This window comes from Glandiceps talaboti, chromosome 10, assembly GCF_964340395.1.
Source record: "Glandiceps talaboti chromosome 10, keGlaTala1.1, whole genome shotgun sequence".
Lineage (NCBI taxonomy): Eukaryota > Metazoa > Hemichordata > Enteropneusta > Spengelidae > Glandiceps > Glandiceps talaboti.
Window position 1 is genome coordinate 23,733,680 of NC_135558.1, and position 18,559 is coordinate 23,752,238.

The 18,559-nt window shown below is 36.5% G+C and overlaps 1 protein-coding gene across 1 annotated transcript in view; it reads right to left on the bottom strand.

Annotated features, from left to right (window-relative positions):
• The window catches only part of LOC144440827 (uncharacterized), a 71,879-nt gene extending 58,085 nt beyond the window's left edge, over nucleotides 1–13,794 (bottom strand). The window contains exon 1 of the mRNA XM_078130239.1: nucleotides 13,506–13,794. Coding sequence (XP_077986365.1) covers nucleotides 13,506–13,629 — 124 coding nt within the window. The 5' untranslated portion in view covers nucleotides 13,630–13,794. The remainder of the gene's footprint in view (nucleotides 1–13,505) is intronic.
• Between the last annotated feature and the right edge of the window lie 4,765 nt (nucleotides 13,795–18,559).

An 18,559-nucleotide genomic window follows, 5' to 3' on the forward strand; every position in this document is an offset into this window, starting at 1 on the left:
AATAGAAGAGAAGACGTGCTGACTTGAAATTAACAAATCTAAGTAAGCTACCCCCTGTGCATCAACACACCAGATATCAAAGCAATCTGATTTGAAGTTTATGAGGAGTTGATGAAAATGTCATTTTTGGAAAAAAAATCATTGAAAATGGCACAGATCAACTTGGCATGAACAAATCTGAATAGCCTCCCCCCAGGGAACATGCACACCAAATATCGAAGAATTCCGACTGTCACTTCCGGAGTAGATAGTGAAAATATAAAAGTTTGACGGACACATATGATTCACTCTACTCTCTATACCTCAATACCCACCTATACCTAAAGCTACGCTTTCAGCTTTCGCTGACAGCGGAGCTAAAAACATCATTCCCATGTTCTCTGGTAGATTGATTTGTTTTCCCTGGTCGTGTTTTGTAAGTCCCAATGCTATGTAATTGTCTCTTGGACTGAATGTTATATTATCAACCATTGAATATTGGTGTCCGATTTTTGAGAATATCTCTGTTTAATATTGTACTCTATTATTGGAACAATCATGTTTGTTCATGATGAATTGCCCCTTGTTTTGAAAGATATGTCAGCAACTAAGAACTTGAGTCTAACAACCCCCATAGTTAGTTATCCGGTAAACAATGTACCATACACAGACACTTGATATAATGTTGATGATGTTCAGAGTCCCCTTCCACTTTATTACTAGTTCCCTTCCCCTTTTATCAAATAAAGTATGAATACTATCTGTTGATAAACAGACCAAATGAATGTATGACACATTTCATTTCATAAGGCCTGGCTACAATTCAAAGAAGCTTGACGTGTGGTTACATTTTACTAGCAATTTTTGAAATTTACTAAAAAAAATTGAACCCAATTAATAGTCAATTTACTACCAGTTTTCATAAGCTAGAGGAATATATCTGGGTCTACAACTCCAGAGATATTTTATCATCAGAATTCACTATCAGATCTACAATGTATATGCCAGCAGTTGTGCAGAGCTAAAAAAAAAAAAGTACCTTGTGATGATTGCAATAGAGTAAAGGAACAGCAATGAAATAAAGTCATAGTTCAAATCCATGTAGATTGTACAATTCACATGTACATGTACTTACATGTATGAATGTTTAATCCTTAATGTCAACCCTAACCATTACACTGTCTAGACAAGTAATCTCAAGAGAATTACTTTTATAAAATGTTGCTTCTCAGTATAAATTATACGTCAGACAAACTATATTTGTAAAAAAAAAATAGTGCCAATGGTGTTGTAGCACGACTGTATTTGACTGTAGCTATGAGCGTGGTCTTGTTGCTAGACATATTATACCCATGCCTGTTGTTATCTTAGAATATATTATAACCATTTGGCTGTTACTATGGCCATGGTCTTGTTGCCAGATATATTTGTATACATTTTTTGAATGTTCAGTTGTTTGCCTATTAACCCTGTTAGTATTTTAAAGATAGACGCAATCATTTTGGCTGTTGCTATGGGTGTTGTCTTGTTATAGGCATATTTGCATACAGTTTTGGAATCTTTAGTCACTTGGATACCCTTCCCATCATGCATCTTTGCAATATAAGCCATCATTTGGCTGTTGCTATGGGCATGGTCTCATTCAGTGTTCTCGCCAGAGAATTTTCATGTATCGGGCCCGATATCCTTTAATTTCTGCCGATCTGTGATCAGTTGTTCCGATACGCAATCAGATTGCTTAGGGTTTGGCACATTAACATTGTTCATCTGTCACTCTGTCAGCTAACACCTTTGTTGTTTTCAATGTATACTCATTTGTATTGATCCTAAAGACTTTTTAATTAGTTTGAACGACTATTCAACCCTCTACCACTACCAGACAGATTTCATTGAAGTTTGCCATCAGTATTGTTTTCGATAGCAATAAAATGTGTAAACCTGCTAATGGTAGTGTGATTCACACTATGGTACATCTTTCGTAGATCAAAGGCAAAACCGGCCTATCCGTAACGTCGGTTCGGCCGTAGAAGCATGTCGGAACTGCCAATATCAATATTTGTGTCTACAACTCCATGGATATTTTGTCATCAGAATTCACATCAGTCCGGCACCACTCAAACACGAGACGTTACAAACACTCCACAGTTGGAGGTTTTCCGAACTAATGAATATTAAAGTGGGATAACACGGAAGTCATGGACTTGGCCTAAGGAAGGTTCTACTATGGATACATTTCTGCCTAGTTTTGTAGCTTCAGAGACATATCTTGGACTTTGTTAGAACGTAAACATCTCTATAATGGACAGTTCTATAAATCTGTTGATTTCCAGCTTATTAGATTCAAGCATTCATCAGATATGAGCAATCAAAATATACTTGTGTGTGCTAAAAATTCCTTTCTTTTTTGTCACTTGATCATCAAGCAATCATTGTCTCATTTGGCAATGCTTTTCTCGACAATATATTTATCTTATATATATTTTTTGTAAGGTTGCAGTACGGAAAGTAATCTTTCCACTGATGTATAATACATGAAGATTGAACAATGGGGAAAAATGGGGAATACTTTTTAACATCACTATGTTTATATATGGATGCCTGTGCACCAAGCATGGATGGTTTGATACCTAGCATTTTTCATTCAGTTTTATTCAAACATAATTATGATTGCTGTTTCAACATCAAAAAAACAGCGCCAATGGCATCATAGCACAACTGTAGAGTTTCATTTGGCTGTTGCTATGGGCATGGTCCATGATCATTTGGCTGTTGCTATGGGTGTGGTCTTCTTGCTAGGCAAATTTACATACATTTTTTTGAATGTTTAGTCATTTGTCTATCAATCTGTGGTTATCTTTGCAATATATGTGATCATTTGGCCATTGGTATGGGCATGGTCTCATTGCTCGGCACATTTACATACATTTTTTGAATGTTTATTCACTTGCCTATCAATCCCCGTTGTTATCTTTGCAATATATATGATCATTTGGCTGTTGACATGAGCATGGTCTTGTTGCTAGGCATATTTGCATACACTGTTTGAATGTTTGTTCACTTGTCTAAGAATCCCTATCATCTTTGTGAAATACAAATGTACACCGTTTGGCTCTTGCTATAGGTGTGGTCATGGTTGCTTGGGGTATTTGTAATTTTTGAATGTTTACTCACGTGCCTACCAGATGATGTGATCTGACCAAAATATACTGCCATTTGGTTGTTGCTAAGGGTGTGGTCATGGTTGTTAGGGCCAATTGTGTCAGAATATTTTGAAGAAAATCTGCAGAATAACACTTTTAGAAACATCTCACAAGTTTCAGTCTTATTGACCAGGTACTTTTTGAGATACAAGTTTTTGACCACAATTCACATTTTTATACCTAATTTGCATATCACTGATGAGATCATTATATGCTTAATATTTCTTCATTTATACAACCAACCCAAGATGCATCCCTATTAAATTTCAGCCCAATCTGTGCAGTAGTTTTGAAATTAAAGATTTTTAACCAAAAAGACACATCTTTAGCCCTAATTTGAATATCACTGATGGAATCATTATGTCAACAACAATTCTAAACACCCATAAGAATGTAGACTGTTGACAGTCGTTTGTGCCTTTTTGCCACGTTTTATCTGAAACTAAAGTCATTGCCTTGCTCCGATCTGGAGCAATACTATAACTATGTACTGATCAGCAAGTGCCGGAGGCACGAGCGACTTTTATCGCTCATTGTATTCTAATACTCATTCATGAAGTGACGTCATGGAATTTCGCTTTACTCTATCATATGATTTGCATACAGTTCACTCAACATTCAACACATATAGTAACTGCAGCACAAATTTGATACCGTAAATGTATTTTGATGGTCATAATCAAATAATTTACCTTTCCTATCTTTCTTTGTGAAAGCTTGAAACTGTGCAGTTTTTTTTACATTTGATGTCGTTGGACAACATGGCAATTTCATTGACAATGTCATGCTCATATGCTCAATAGTCTATGGTGCCGTGCCTACTAGCTAGCTGCGCGTCGAAGGAGCTCAATTGGCTCCAACTCATGAACTATTATCATGCATATACTTTTTCTTCTCTGGAAGTCTTTCAAGGGTGAATATCCAAGTTTCTTCAATGCGTCTTGATATGTTAACATGCTTGGCGACTCTGGCAACACCATGTTGACTTTGATTGACAAGCTTTGAGAACGATGACCCCAATGTCAAACATTCTACATTAAAAATTATCTTACTGTTATCGTGTGAGGGCAAGGAAGAACAGTCGTTCGTGCCTTCGACAATCTTTGGCAATTGCAGTTCCAATTAGTACGCATTAGTATTCAGTGCTACGGAGTGAGGCGACGACTTTGTCTTGAATGAAACATAGCAAAAAAGGCACGAACGACTGTCAACTGTCTAATAAGAATGTTCCCACCAAATTTCAGACTGGTCTGCTTAGTAGTTTTTGAGTTGAGAACACACACACACACACACACACACACACCCACACACACACACACACACACACACACACACACACACACACATACACTTTGCCATGCCTATAGCACTACATGTATTGAACCGTATCAGTTCAGTTGTGCTAAAAAATAGTTTTCAACTGTAAAAGAAGTAAGTGCATAAAATTACATGGTACATGTATTTCCAATGAAATGTTGAATTTTTTAATGAAAGTATGAAACGTATACAGAGAAATTAGATAGCCAACTATAAACTATTGATGAGTACATGTATCACATCATGACAATGTCCATCATGTAAGTCCATTCGCACTGCCCACGTTGTACAGACTAGTCGATTATGGTGAACTTATTGTTATTAGCGACAGTGATTGAACATGAGGGTAGGCACGAGTATCATCATTACCATTTTCCAGCTTTTAGTTTAGTTCATATTAAATATTGTAATTCTGGTAGTTTTGCTGTGTACAAATGTATTTAATTTAGTACACCAAAGCAAGAATGGCTGAAACTACCCAGTTCTGGACCACTGGAAATTAAAAGGACAACATGCTAGTCCCCCAAAACAACTCTAACGTACAACTTTTTGAAATTAGATGTGCCATTGATTGCTAGTAGATTATGTGGTTTGGGATGATCACTGCGAAGATAAGAGTCTGTTTTGGTTACTGCATCACACAGTTCGGTTTACTATCAGTTGAGCTACCTACATTTTTACATGTAGTTCGTAGGCTATGCAAATTGTTGAGTGTGACCAGAATGTGATGTCATTCATTGGTGCATGTTTGTGCAGATTTCAAGTTCACGGGGTCATTTCAACTGTGACTGTGCAGTTCATCGACATTGTAACCTCCCGTTTTGGAGTATTGCCCGACTGATCATACCAAAGCATTGTACATTTGAATATCATGTGATATGCATGAGGCATCTGACTGGCTGTAGTGACTCAGGTGTTGAAGAAGAAAATGATGAAATTAGCTACATGTATGCAGGAATAACCGATTTGTATGTGAATGGAACTATGGGGGTGTACGTCTTGGATGGTGCCATAAAACAGGCTGTGGTTTATAATCAGTTTATTATCTCGACACTGTGTGAGAAGAGCCTTTGGCTCAACAGTCTATCGAGTTTAAATAAAGTCTAATAATAATAATAAATACTATGCCATCAAATACTATGGCAATCGATCAGGTGGGTTTTTCTTTGCTTTAAGATGCAACTCCATACAGGTGTATGCAAACTTTTTAATGTTTTTTAAATCTACTTGTCTCTGGACATTTAGTTTGAAATACTTGTAGCTTCCCTGAGAAAATTATTTCATTATTGTTTGAAATAATTTGAAATAATATGACTGAGAAAAGTAATCGGTTATGCAAATCAATTGAATAGATCATGCAAATGAGCCACTCTCCATTCAAAAGAATCTATGGAGAACACTGTTGTACTTTTAGTACATGTACACTTTAATTGTAAATAAAATGTGATATGCAGATAAACACTATATTTTAATGAGTGGGAGAAGTGAGTGCATCACAGTTTTATGCAAATTGTATGCAAATATGCAAATGAATTACTCAAAGTATACGAGATCACTGTAGCTAAGTTATAAAATGGAGCTCCTAAATCAGCAACAATTCTCTAACTGTGTGACTCTACACCCTATATATTAAGATATAAATCTCAATCTACCAGTGTCACTTGTCAGAGGTTATCAGAGGTCACTCAGTTTCAAAACCATGTACAAGACATCAGCTAATGACTGGTTTCTAAACCATAAAGGAAATCGCACCTAATTCCTCCTATTTTTTTATTTAAACAAATCTCTTTTATTTCTTCCTGATTATTGTGAACATGACTCCATAAGAAGATCATATTTCATCCACTTTGTGGGCTGACAGATTGATTAAATTTCCACATGGGTAAACCAGGAAGTAGATATCTGACAACAGGGTCATAATATAAGACATCCATATATGGTAGTCTTACATGGTCATCAGACAGAAAACACCAGGAAGTACAAAGTATCACTTCCTTTATATGACAGCAAGTAATGTTCATACAGAGATAATGTCTGTTTCTTTTACACAAGTCTTGGGAAAGAATTGGGAAATGTCTTCATTTAATCTTTTGTTTGTCTTCCAAAAGAATTAATTCTGAATACTAGTACGTAAAACACAAAGTCCATAATAGATATTTTAATTTTGATATGAATGCCTAAACCAGGGCATTTTTGAAAATACCAGGAGAGCTAAAAATCACTCTCCTGAAACCATCCAGGCGAGTGATTTAATACAAAATGTAGCTCTCCTGAAAATAGTCAGGCGAGTGAAAAAAAAACAATTATCATTTCTATTTTTATTTTCAAATGGCCTGTTGGCTCTGAATAAATGAAATTAAAAAAAAAAACATTTAAAAAATGTATGCAAAAATATATATATATTAAGTAACAGTTCGTTTGGTTATTTGTATTTGTGCACATGAAAACATTCAGTTTTTTGTTGTGACTACAAGTAGTACAATAGAAAAATGGGTTTTTAATTTCAAATTCTGACTGCTCTAGTTTTCTTAGAACGTTTTTATGAAAACATCCTACGTGAATATCTCCTCCGGAACAACAACTGCGATTCATAGTTCCGACAATAGCTTGGCGATGTTTTGGAGGGCATTGAAGAAATCATCACTTCTATTTCGCTTAAAATGCCATGCTAAACTGTGTAGTAAGTAAGTCAGTCAGTCGTCTGCAGTCAGTAAAACAAATAGAGAACAGAGATTGGGCTTTCAGTGGCCGACAAATGGAAAAGGGTTGTCGGTGGCTGAGCGGTTTGATTTGGCTCTTGCTGTAGGCATGGTGATGGTTGCTAGGGATGTTTGCATACATTTTTTGAATGTTTACTAACTTGCCTACCAGATGAGATGATCTTGTTATCTAAGCAAAATATACTGGCATAGTCAAGGGTTGCTAGGACCAAGTGTGCCAAAATGTTTTCAACAAAATCTGCAGATTAATACTCCTAGAAACATCTCACCACATGTCAGTCTCATTGACTAAGTACTTTTTCAGACATCAATTTCAAATTCACATGTTTACACCTAATTTGCATATCGCTGATGAGATAGCGCTATATAAGAACCCATTATTATTATTATTATTATTATTATTAATACTTCTTCATCTATACACCCCAGTGCATCCCCATTAAATTTCATCCCAATCTGCTCAGTAGTTTTGAAATTAAAGATTTTTGACCAAAAAGACACATTTTTAGCCCTAATTTGCATATTACCAGTGGAATCATCATGTCATGAACAAATCTTAATCTGCACATCCCTAAGAATATTCCCACTAAATTTCTGATGAATATGCCCAGTAGTGTCTGAGTTAGTTTTTTTTAACAAAAATACCATTTTTTAAAACCAAAATCACACGTCATGTGGTCACTTCACTCTGAACAATGAGACACCAAAAATAATGTCCCCATCAAATACCATGAAAATCGGTCTGATGGTTTTTGAGTATAAGTTATCCACACACACACACACACACACACACACATACACAGACAGACAGACACTGCACCATGCCTATAGCACTACTGAACCTTACTAATATCAGTTGCGCTAAAAATTATATTTCTTCCACTAATTTGAAATATTAATAACTTAATGAACTTGTCTTGAACAAACTTATATATGTTCATCCCAAGACACCTACACAGCAAATTTCAACTCAATTGCCCTAGTAGTTTTGGAGATGTTTTTGTAAGCATTTTTACCAAACATTCTATTTGAGACCTAACTTGCATAAAAATGACTTGTCTTGAACAACACTACTGAACCTTATCAATATCAAAAAATTATATTTCTACCACTGATTTGCATATTAATAACATAATCAACTTGTCTTGAAAAAACTTTTATCTGCTTATCAAATGACACCTACCCAACAAATTTCATTAAAAATGACCCAATTAACTGTCATGAACAACTTATATTCAATGGTCAATTGACCATGGATGTAGTTTTACAGGAGAAGATGACAGTAGAAAAGTTGATGGATGGACAACGGATGACAGGTGCTGGCGGAGAATCAATTGAGTTTCATGCAGCTTTGCAAAGAGTAGAGCTAAAAAGGAAATAACATAAACTCAAATTAAAATATATTTCTATTGTAATGTCATTGCTAATTGCAATTGTTTTCCTGTTTCAATAAAACATGCTACTGAGCTGATCCCATACCTACATGTATATTCCCAGGCCACTAAATATTTATTTTCATGATTGTGAGTGTGACTGTCTGGGTAATGAGAACTTTATAAAGATGAAGAAGAATTAACCTTAAGTTACATGTACATGTATAATGTACAGAAAGCTCCATCTGGTAAATGACTCTGTATAATATATGAACGTCATCTGGTAAATGACTATCTGTACATGAGATCTATCTGGTAAATGACTATCTGTACATGAGATCCATCTGGTAAATGACTATCTGTACATGAGATCTATCTGGTAAATGACTATCTGTACATGAGATCCATCTGGTAAATGACTATCTGTACATGAGATCCATCTGGTAAATGACTATCTGTACATGAGATCTATCTGGTAAATGACTATCTGTATATGAGATCTATCTGGTAAATGACTATCTGTACATGAGATCCATCTGGTAAATGACTATCTGTACATGAGATCCATCTGGTAAATGACTATCTGTACATGAGATCTATCTGGTAAATGACTATCTGTACATGAGATCTATCTGGTAAATGACTATCTGTACATGAGATCCATCTGGTAAATGACTATCTGTATATGAGATCTATCTGGTAAATGACTATCTGTACATGAGATCTATCTGGTAAATGACTATCTGTACATGAGATATATCTGGTAAATGATTATCTGTACATGAGATCCATCTGGTAAATGATTATCTGTATATGAGATCTATCTGGTAAATGACTATCTGTACATGAGATCTATCTGGTAAATGACTATCTGTACATGAGATCTATCTGGTAAATGACTATCTGTACATGAGATCTATCTGGTAAATGATTATCTGTATATGAGATCTATCTGGTAAATGACTATCTGTACATGAGATCCATCTGGTAAATGACTATCTGTATATGAACTTCATCTGGTAAATGATTATCTGTATATGAGATCTATCTGGTAAATGACTATCTGTACATGAGATCTATCTGGTAAATGACTATCTGTATATGAGATCTATCTGGTAAATGACTATCTGTACATGAGATCTATCTGGTAAATGACTATCTGTACATGAGATCCATCTGGTAAAAGACTATCTGTACATGAGATCCATCTGGTAAATGACTATCTGTACATGAGATCCATCTGGTAAATGACTATCTGTATATGAACTTCATCTGGTAAATGACTATCTGTACATGAGATCCATCTGGTAAAAGACTATCTGTATATGAACTTCATCTGGTAAATGACTATCTGTACATGAGATCCATCTGGTAAATGACTATCTGTATATGAACTTCATCTGGTAAATGATTATCTGTACATGAGATCTATCTGGTAAATGACTATCTGTACATGAGATCTATCTGGTAAATGACTATCTGTACATGAGATCCATCTGGTAAATGACTATCTGTATATGAGATCTATCTGGTAAATGACTATCTGTACATGAGATCTATCTGGTAAATGACTATCTGTACATGAGATCCATCTGGTAAAAGACTATCTGTACATGAGATCCATCTGGTAAATGACTATCTGTACATGAGATCCATCTGGTAAATGACTATCTGTATATGAACTTCATCTGGTAAATGACTATCTGTACATGAGATCCATCTGGTAAAAGACTATCTGTATATGAACTTCATCTGGTAAATGACTATCTGTACATGAGATCCATCTGGTAAATGACTATCTGTATATGAACTTCATCTGGTAAATGATTATCTGTACATGAGATCTATCTGGTAAATGACTATCTGTACATGAGATCTATCTGGTAAATGACTATCTGTACATGAGATCCATCTGGTAAATGACTATCTGTATATGAACTTCATCTGGTAAATGATTATCTGTACATGAGATCTATCTGGTAAATGACTATCTGTATATGAACTTCATCTGGTAAATGATTATCTGTATATGAGATCTATCTGGTAAATGACTATTTGTACATGAGATCCATCTGGTAAATGAATATATGTATATTTAAGAAAATCAATTATGATAAGAAATAATGAACATGATTTATAATTAAGATGTTGAGGACCATTGTTCAAATCACAATGTGATGTAAATTATTTGTATTAGTAATAATTACGGTGATGGTAAAGGTTACAATGGGGTACAATGTACATTTGTATGTTGTTTCAGGACTGTAACGATCTGCCATAGCACACATTCATACTTCTGACAAGGGTATTTTCTTGTCATTACAGTTTGTACATGTATGCAGTGTTCCTTGAGGATTGTTTTGATAGCAGGGTGACTCATTTGCATAATTATCAAGTGATTTGCATAACAATAACAGTTTTCTCAGGAAAGTTAAAATGATTTCAAATCATTTCAAACAATAATAATTATTTTTCTCAGGGAAGCTACAATTAATTCAAACTAAATGTTCAGAGATGAGTAGACTTAAAAAAAAAACATTTAAAAATTTGCACATACATGTACCTATAGTTTCTGGCTAAAATATTGTGATACGTCAGAGGTCGCGTTAACGCGTTATTTGTGCGTATTTGACGCACTATTTGACACTTGGGACGCCTTTTTTTGGATGTATGCGTCACTGGCAACATTCATTATTTCTGATAGGGCCTATAGGGGTACGAAAGTAAAAGTGTTCTTATGTAGTCACATGAAAATTAAATACATAAATAAGTTAAGTAATATTTCTGCTTGTTATTGTTTGTACAGTAGGGAAGCATGTTCAAGTCGCGAACCGTAAGTCCGTACCGTATGAAGCCATGCAACCGTTGTAAGCCTGACACGGAAAAGTGGACATCGCGACGGTAGTTTTCTGTGGTAGCGATTTGAGTTGTTACCTACAAGATTAGTAATTGTGTTGATAAATTTATGCTTCAAGTATTTATTCTAAAACATCGGTGATCATAATCACTGATCGTAACATTCATTCAAGGAGTCGACGTCTTTTCTCATGCATGATGAACACAGTGACGGTCAGGCGAGGTCATCAAAGGGCATACTAATTTGAATATCTTGAATCGTATTGGTTTGATCTGTTTCACTATACCCGGGGAATGGTCACGCGTGTATCGTGTATTCAAATAGTCAAACATGGATAGAGGGACATGAAACAGTATAAGTATTCAGATTTGCTTTGCAAAAGACGACGTGTGGGGGCATCATTTCAAACAGCTTACGTGAGTTGGGTTTACAATGTACTTCCGTACTTCGCCTCTACCGAATCAGCACTCCAGCACTGAAGTGTCTAAATTTCACTGTTAGCCACAATGCGCCTTTGTGGGCGCCAAGAAGTTGATTTCAATGTGCCAATTTTCGATTAAATGCGACTATGGCGCAGGGCGCGATGACTTCCCAATCACTGTTGTTGTTTATATGTAGTGTGTCAATATAACATCCCAGTATATAAAATGATAATAAACAACTTATCCGTTTATGTATTGTTATGGTGATTTGTTAATTTATGCAAGAATATGTTGAACCCAGGCAGATTCACAAGTTTGAAAGTTATTATCATGAAAGTTCATCTGTATTGGTAATACAATAAAATATTCGGTATTGAGAACAAAAGTTCAATTTGTGACAACAAGTTTGAAAGTTATTTCCATGACAAAACAGTAATCTTTACTCTAGACGACATTAGGACAATGGGAGCGGGTCTATTGCTGACCTGTTTCTTCCTTGCCTTTGCTTCTTGCTATTAACTTCTGGGTAAATAGTTCTACTTTCTCGTCAAAATTAATTTTTGTTGTTGCACACATATAGACGTTTTCAACAGAATGTGAACATATTGGAGTACTTACATTGTTGAATTAGCATATATATAAGAGGAGGCGAAATTTGCCATGAAAACCAATAAAATATTGCAAATAAAAACAGATAACGAATCTCTTGATAACGTGAATCCAAAAATACAATTCAGTTAATACCCGACCTACACCTGGCCTAACCTGACCTGCACCTTGCCCATACCAGCGTTTTGTACAGCCCAAGTCACAACTGAGTTTTCTGTTTACACCACGGAACGAAAAAACTCCCAAAAATATCAAAACTAATGCTACTGTTACTGGGGTGGGGGTGGGGGCTTAGTCTCAGTATGTCATATCAAACACTGAAACAGGACATTTGCTATGTTGGGCAGCCATACTCATGAAAATTATGTGGGTTGTTTGTCGTTTTCAGAGAAGGTTCCTGTGGTACAATTTATTGTGATGTTGACTACAGATGACAAGAATAATCCTTTAATACTAATAGGGACATGGAGGCAAGACACCAAAACGGCGCCTGTTGTGTTAACTGTTACATTGTATTGTATGTGGAGACGTGTGAACGTATCCACACTGTGTAAACACAAAGCAAAGTCACAAGTTTAATAATGAACAAGACACGGGTTTCAAGTAGGACTAAGTAGTATTTTTTAATCCTATATGAAACCCGTGTCTTGTTCATTATCAAACTTGCTACTTTCCTCAAGACTTGACTTTTCACAATGTGCACATCACCCTGTAGTTGGACTGATCTTAGCTCAATATCGTAAACAACGTCACAAGTCGGAAGTTTCTCGGCTAGTTGTACACTAATCATGCACAATAATCACATTAGGCATTGATCTTGGAAGCAAGAAATTTCCACGTGACAGACACAGAGCACTGATGGTTTGCAAGCCCATGCGATCGTCCGTGAATGACTGTACGCATTTCCTGTTTATGTGAAGTTTTATTATGCCAGTTTTGGCAACCGTTAAATATTGTCCTCGTCTGAAAAAAAAAATTGACGGAGTTTTGTATGGCGATCTCGAACAAATACAAAAAATTACACGTACCCTGGTGTTCTACGAAAACATTGCACGGGGGATCCCTATCTTTGTTCTTACTGCTGGCCCTGGTTGACTTCGTTCCAAAAACCGATCCGCTTTTTTTCGTCTCCTTCCCTTGTTGTTGGCCCATTTCTAGTAACACTACATGTCAAAGCAAGCTGTCGACAATTCTACTACGTTGCATGTATATTGTGCAGCACCAGATTGGTAATAGTTCAGTAGTATATTCCTATGTTGCGGTAATATTTCCAATATGATGGGAAACAACAACACGCACTGGTTTCTCGTCAGCCATTTTGTTTTTGATATGAAATTTTGGTAAGTCAAAGCGAGGCCGTAGTATTATGTAAATAAGGGGTTGGGCCTAAACAAATGAACAACGACATACCGGCAACGTACGATGTTTCATCGCCCAGAGACTGAGATAACTAATGCATTGGATTCAGGGGTGTCTTCAGCCCCCTCCCCTCCAAGGGGATACTCCCGCTTATTGGTTATATGTATATGTGCCGCCCTTTGGGGTGGAGTTTTTCAACCTTTGGTCTAGTAAAATGGTACTGTATTTTTAAAATAGGATTAGGGACCGGTCAGTTTCTCCAGCCTGGGGGGGGGGGTGGGGTGGATTCTTAAATCGGGCCGACAAAAAGTCACTGACCCCCCCCCCCCCTATCTGTAAAACCAAAAACAGGCTGACCCCCCTATCACTTAATTCTAAAACATGATGACCCCCCCCCCCCCCATATTCGCATGACAGGTATTTTTTATCGTGACTCAGTGTGGACTGCTTGACTGTCTTGCATCTACTTTATAAGATCCCAGGTTAGCACTATCATATTTATAATTATTGACTACACAGGGTAAATGTATTCGAAAAGGAGTTTAATAGCATCTTGGCTGTGAAAGGTAGGAAAGCTTGAGAAGGGAATAAGTACATCTCTTATGGGGGTCCTAGGGGGTCTCCCCCTAGAAGCCCAGGAGGTTTTTAACCCTGAAAAGTCAATTTTGAGACTATTCAGACATTTTCAGAAAATAATTTCCAAGCTTTACAAGACAGCACCAACATGTAAAATGCAACTACATAACGTTGAAATATTTTTGAAATATAGTTTGATAGGATCTTGACAGTAAGAGGTAGGGGAGAGATCTTGAGACTAGGATGTATACACCTCATGTGGGGGGGGGGGGTCCTAGGGGGTCTCCCCCTATAAGCCCTGGAGGTTTTTAACTCTGAAAAGTCAAGTTTGAGACTATTCAGACCCTTTCAGACAATAATTTCCAAGCCTTACAAGACAACACCAACATGTTAAAAGCAACTACATAGGGTTGAAAATACTTTTGAAATATACTTTGATAGCATCTTGACAGTAAGAGGGGAAGAGCTTGAGACTGGGATATGTCCACCTCATGTGGGGGGTCTGAGGGGGGTCTCCCTCTAGAAACCCTGGAGGATTTTTACTCTTAAAGCCAGTATTTAGGCTATTCAGACCCTTTCAAGCAATAACTTAATCCATGCTTTACAAGACAGCAAGTATCAGAAACTATTCTTTATAACTTACACTAAGGGTTGAAATATGTTCTTAAAAAGTTTAAATGGCATCATTATATACATGTAGTAAAGGTCAGCACATCTAATGGTAGTATCATTGGTAGGGGAGGTTTGGAGATTAAGGCAATTTTAGACTATCTTGGCAAACATTTCACATCTTGAAAAGACAATATCATATCAAATTAGAATAGGGTGAAAATATTTAAGAAAAGTGTAATACCATTATGACAGTAAAAAGGTTGTTGGTGCATCTGATTGTTGGTTGAATGTATGAGTGACCTCTGGGGGTGAGGGAGTCCTTGGGGTTTTCCCCCTGGCAGATCTGGAGTTTTTTGCTTGAGATACTAAGGCAATGTTTAGGTTATTCATATCCTTTGAGGTAATATTTCCAAGCTTCGAAAAGCTAACGTAAAACGTTTTTAAATGAGTTTCTCATATCACATAAAATGGACACGTAACATTAGTATATAGGGGCATTAATATTGCATGTATAATAAAGTCACCGGTATGTTAGAGAATTTTAGGTGGTCATACCTAGTGTATAATAGTAACTGGAATCTGATGAGATGTGGTGATTTGTAGTGTCAATAGCATGACGAGTAGAACAATTTAGATTAACTTCATTTATAAACTATCTATGAAAAACCTTCAAGTTCACTTTTGTCCCAAACTGCAATATAAGCGAAGCATTGATTGTGAAACAGCCAAGCATTTACATGACATGTTCTGTAACTAGTGTGGTAGGTAGGTAATACCGGTTCATGTATATGAATATGTATAGTTAGGTTTGAACTAATAAGTAATGTTAAAGAATTCATGTAAGAAACAGGGACAAGAACAAATATTGACATGTACCACATTTCAGACAAGGCTATATGCCATTGTAGAAAGGATTTTTTTTCTTCCATCACAATCTAAAACACAATGACCCCCCCCCCCCTATCCACAATTTTCAAAACAGCATGACCCCCCCCTACTGCCAATTTCAAAAACAGGGTGACCCCCCCCCCCCACCAATCCACCCCCCCCCCCCCCCCCCCCCGCCCCCCCAGGCCGAAGAAACTGACCGGTCCCTTAGGAGTCTAAAATGGAGTCCACTTTACACAATTTTCGATTTTGCCTTGATCTAAAATAAGGTCCTGGTAGGAACCACTTAATAAACTCTCGACTAGTTGGGGAATTTCCCTCAAGTTAATTCGTTGGTTGACATTTTTAAATTGGTGATTATGTATTTTGGTCTACAATGGTGTCTTCTAAAAATTTGAATGGTTTATAAAATGGAGTATTGTGGTTTTTGGTCAAAATGGGAACCCCCACCCCCCTTCCTGGCTTGACATTTTTTCGTAACCCCCACCACCACCATTTTACAGTCATAACTGTTAATGGCATTCTACAAATATTACACAAATTGAGGTTGAGTGTTCCATTGAGACACACACGCACGCACGCACGCACGCGCGCGCACACACACACGCACGCACGCACGCACGCACGCACACGCACACACACACACACACACACACACACACACACACACACACACACACGTACGTACGTGCGTACCTGCATACAAAATTTCTTATTTTGAAATTGAATTTCCTCATAACATGATGGATGTAGATTATGTCAAAGGGAAGAGGAAACAGTGAGTACAGCTTATTCCCAAAGTAGCTAGTACAATTGTAATTAGGTGGTATAAGCTGTATCACAGTTTATGGGAGGCAAGCGGGGGTGGGTACGGGAGGGGGAAACGGTACGGTAGAGGATTTCCCCCTCCCGTCCCTGGAAATTTTTGAAATTCAAGGACTAAAAGAATGCTTTCTGGTTCTATTTTAACATGTCAAGGTAGTAATAATACTACATAAAATTTGAATTAAAATAAAAGGGAGCAGTGTGAGGGTAGATACAGGAGGGGTTCCCCTTCAGCATCTAGAAATGTTTGAAATTCAAAGACTAAAATTAAAAAGAGTGTTATCTGGTATTCTTTTAACATGTCAAGGTGATAACAACACCCTCTCCTGATCACAATTAAAATTTTAATTCAATATACTAACACCGAGAAAAAAGTATAGTTGCATGCCATACCATTTAAAATTAGGAAAAATTATAGTATACTTATATATTCATTTCATGTAATAGAACGCCATGAAAAGTTAGCTATATATTACCATATTCTTTGTTTTCAACATGTATTTAATATTTATTATCAGTATTTAACAGTTATAAATAATAATAATAATCTTTATTTATACTGGATAGTTCTTTAAGCATATAAACACTTGTCTCCCAAGAAGTCCAGTGAGGGCCATCCCCCATGGGTTCAGTGTTAAGTGTTAATGCAGGAGGAAACCGGAGTACCTGGGGAAAACCTGCATTGTTCGGTGGAGTCAAACTGAACGACACTCTTCTTACTTTAAGCATGGTAAATTTAATCTAACCCTTAATGGGGTTCGAACCCCGACTGCTGTGGTAAGAGGCAAGTGGCTTAACCACTCAGCCACTGACATATATACTCTACACCGTGATATTCTAGATGAGTTGATCCTATTTGGTCAGACTTTGCCCTCCTCTGTGGCTTCAGCTGTTTATTTCTTTAACCAGGTTATTCCTTACTACTTTATCAATTAATGATTTGTTTCATGTAACAGAACTCAATGTACTAGTATAGATTTGATTAATTTGTGTTACAGATTGTTATGGTCTACTGTACTGGCTTCAGAAACTACATGTATGATGTATATGTCAAATGTGTAATTTTCATAGGGGTTATGTATATGTCAAATGTGTATGCATTTTCATAGGGGTTAGGGACCGGTCAGTTTCTTCAGCCGGGGGGGGGGGGGGGGTGGATTCTTAAATTGGGCCAACAAAAAGTCACTGACCCCCCCCCCCCCTATCTGTAAAATCAAAAAAAGGCTGACCCCCCCCTATCACTTAATTCTAAAACATGATGACCCCCCCCCCCCCCCGCCCCATGTATATATATATATATATATATACATATATATATATATATATATACATATATATATATATATATATATATATATATATATATATATATATATATATATATATATATATATATATATATATATATATATATATATAATATTCACATGACAGGTATTTTTTATCGTGGCTCAGTGTGGACTGCTTGACTGTCTTGCATCTACTTTATAAGATCCTGGGTTAGCACTATCATAATTATAATTATTGACTACACAGGGTAAATATATTCCAAAAGGAGTTTAATATAATCTTGACCATGAAAGATATTGGAAAGCTTGAGCAGGGAATATGCATATCTCTTATGGGGGGGGGGTCCTAGGGGTCTCCCCCTAGAAGCCCTGGATGTTTTTTACTCTGAAAAGTCAATTTTGAGACTATTCAGGCCCTTTCAGACAATAATTTCCAAGCTTTACAAGACAGCACCAACATGTAAAAAGAAAAAATATATTTTAAATATTAAGTTTGATAGCATCTTGACAATAAGAGGTAGGGGGAAGAGCTT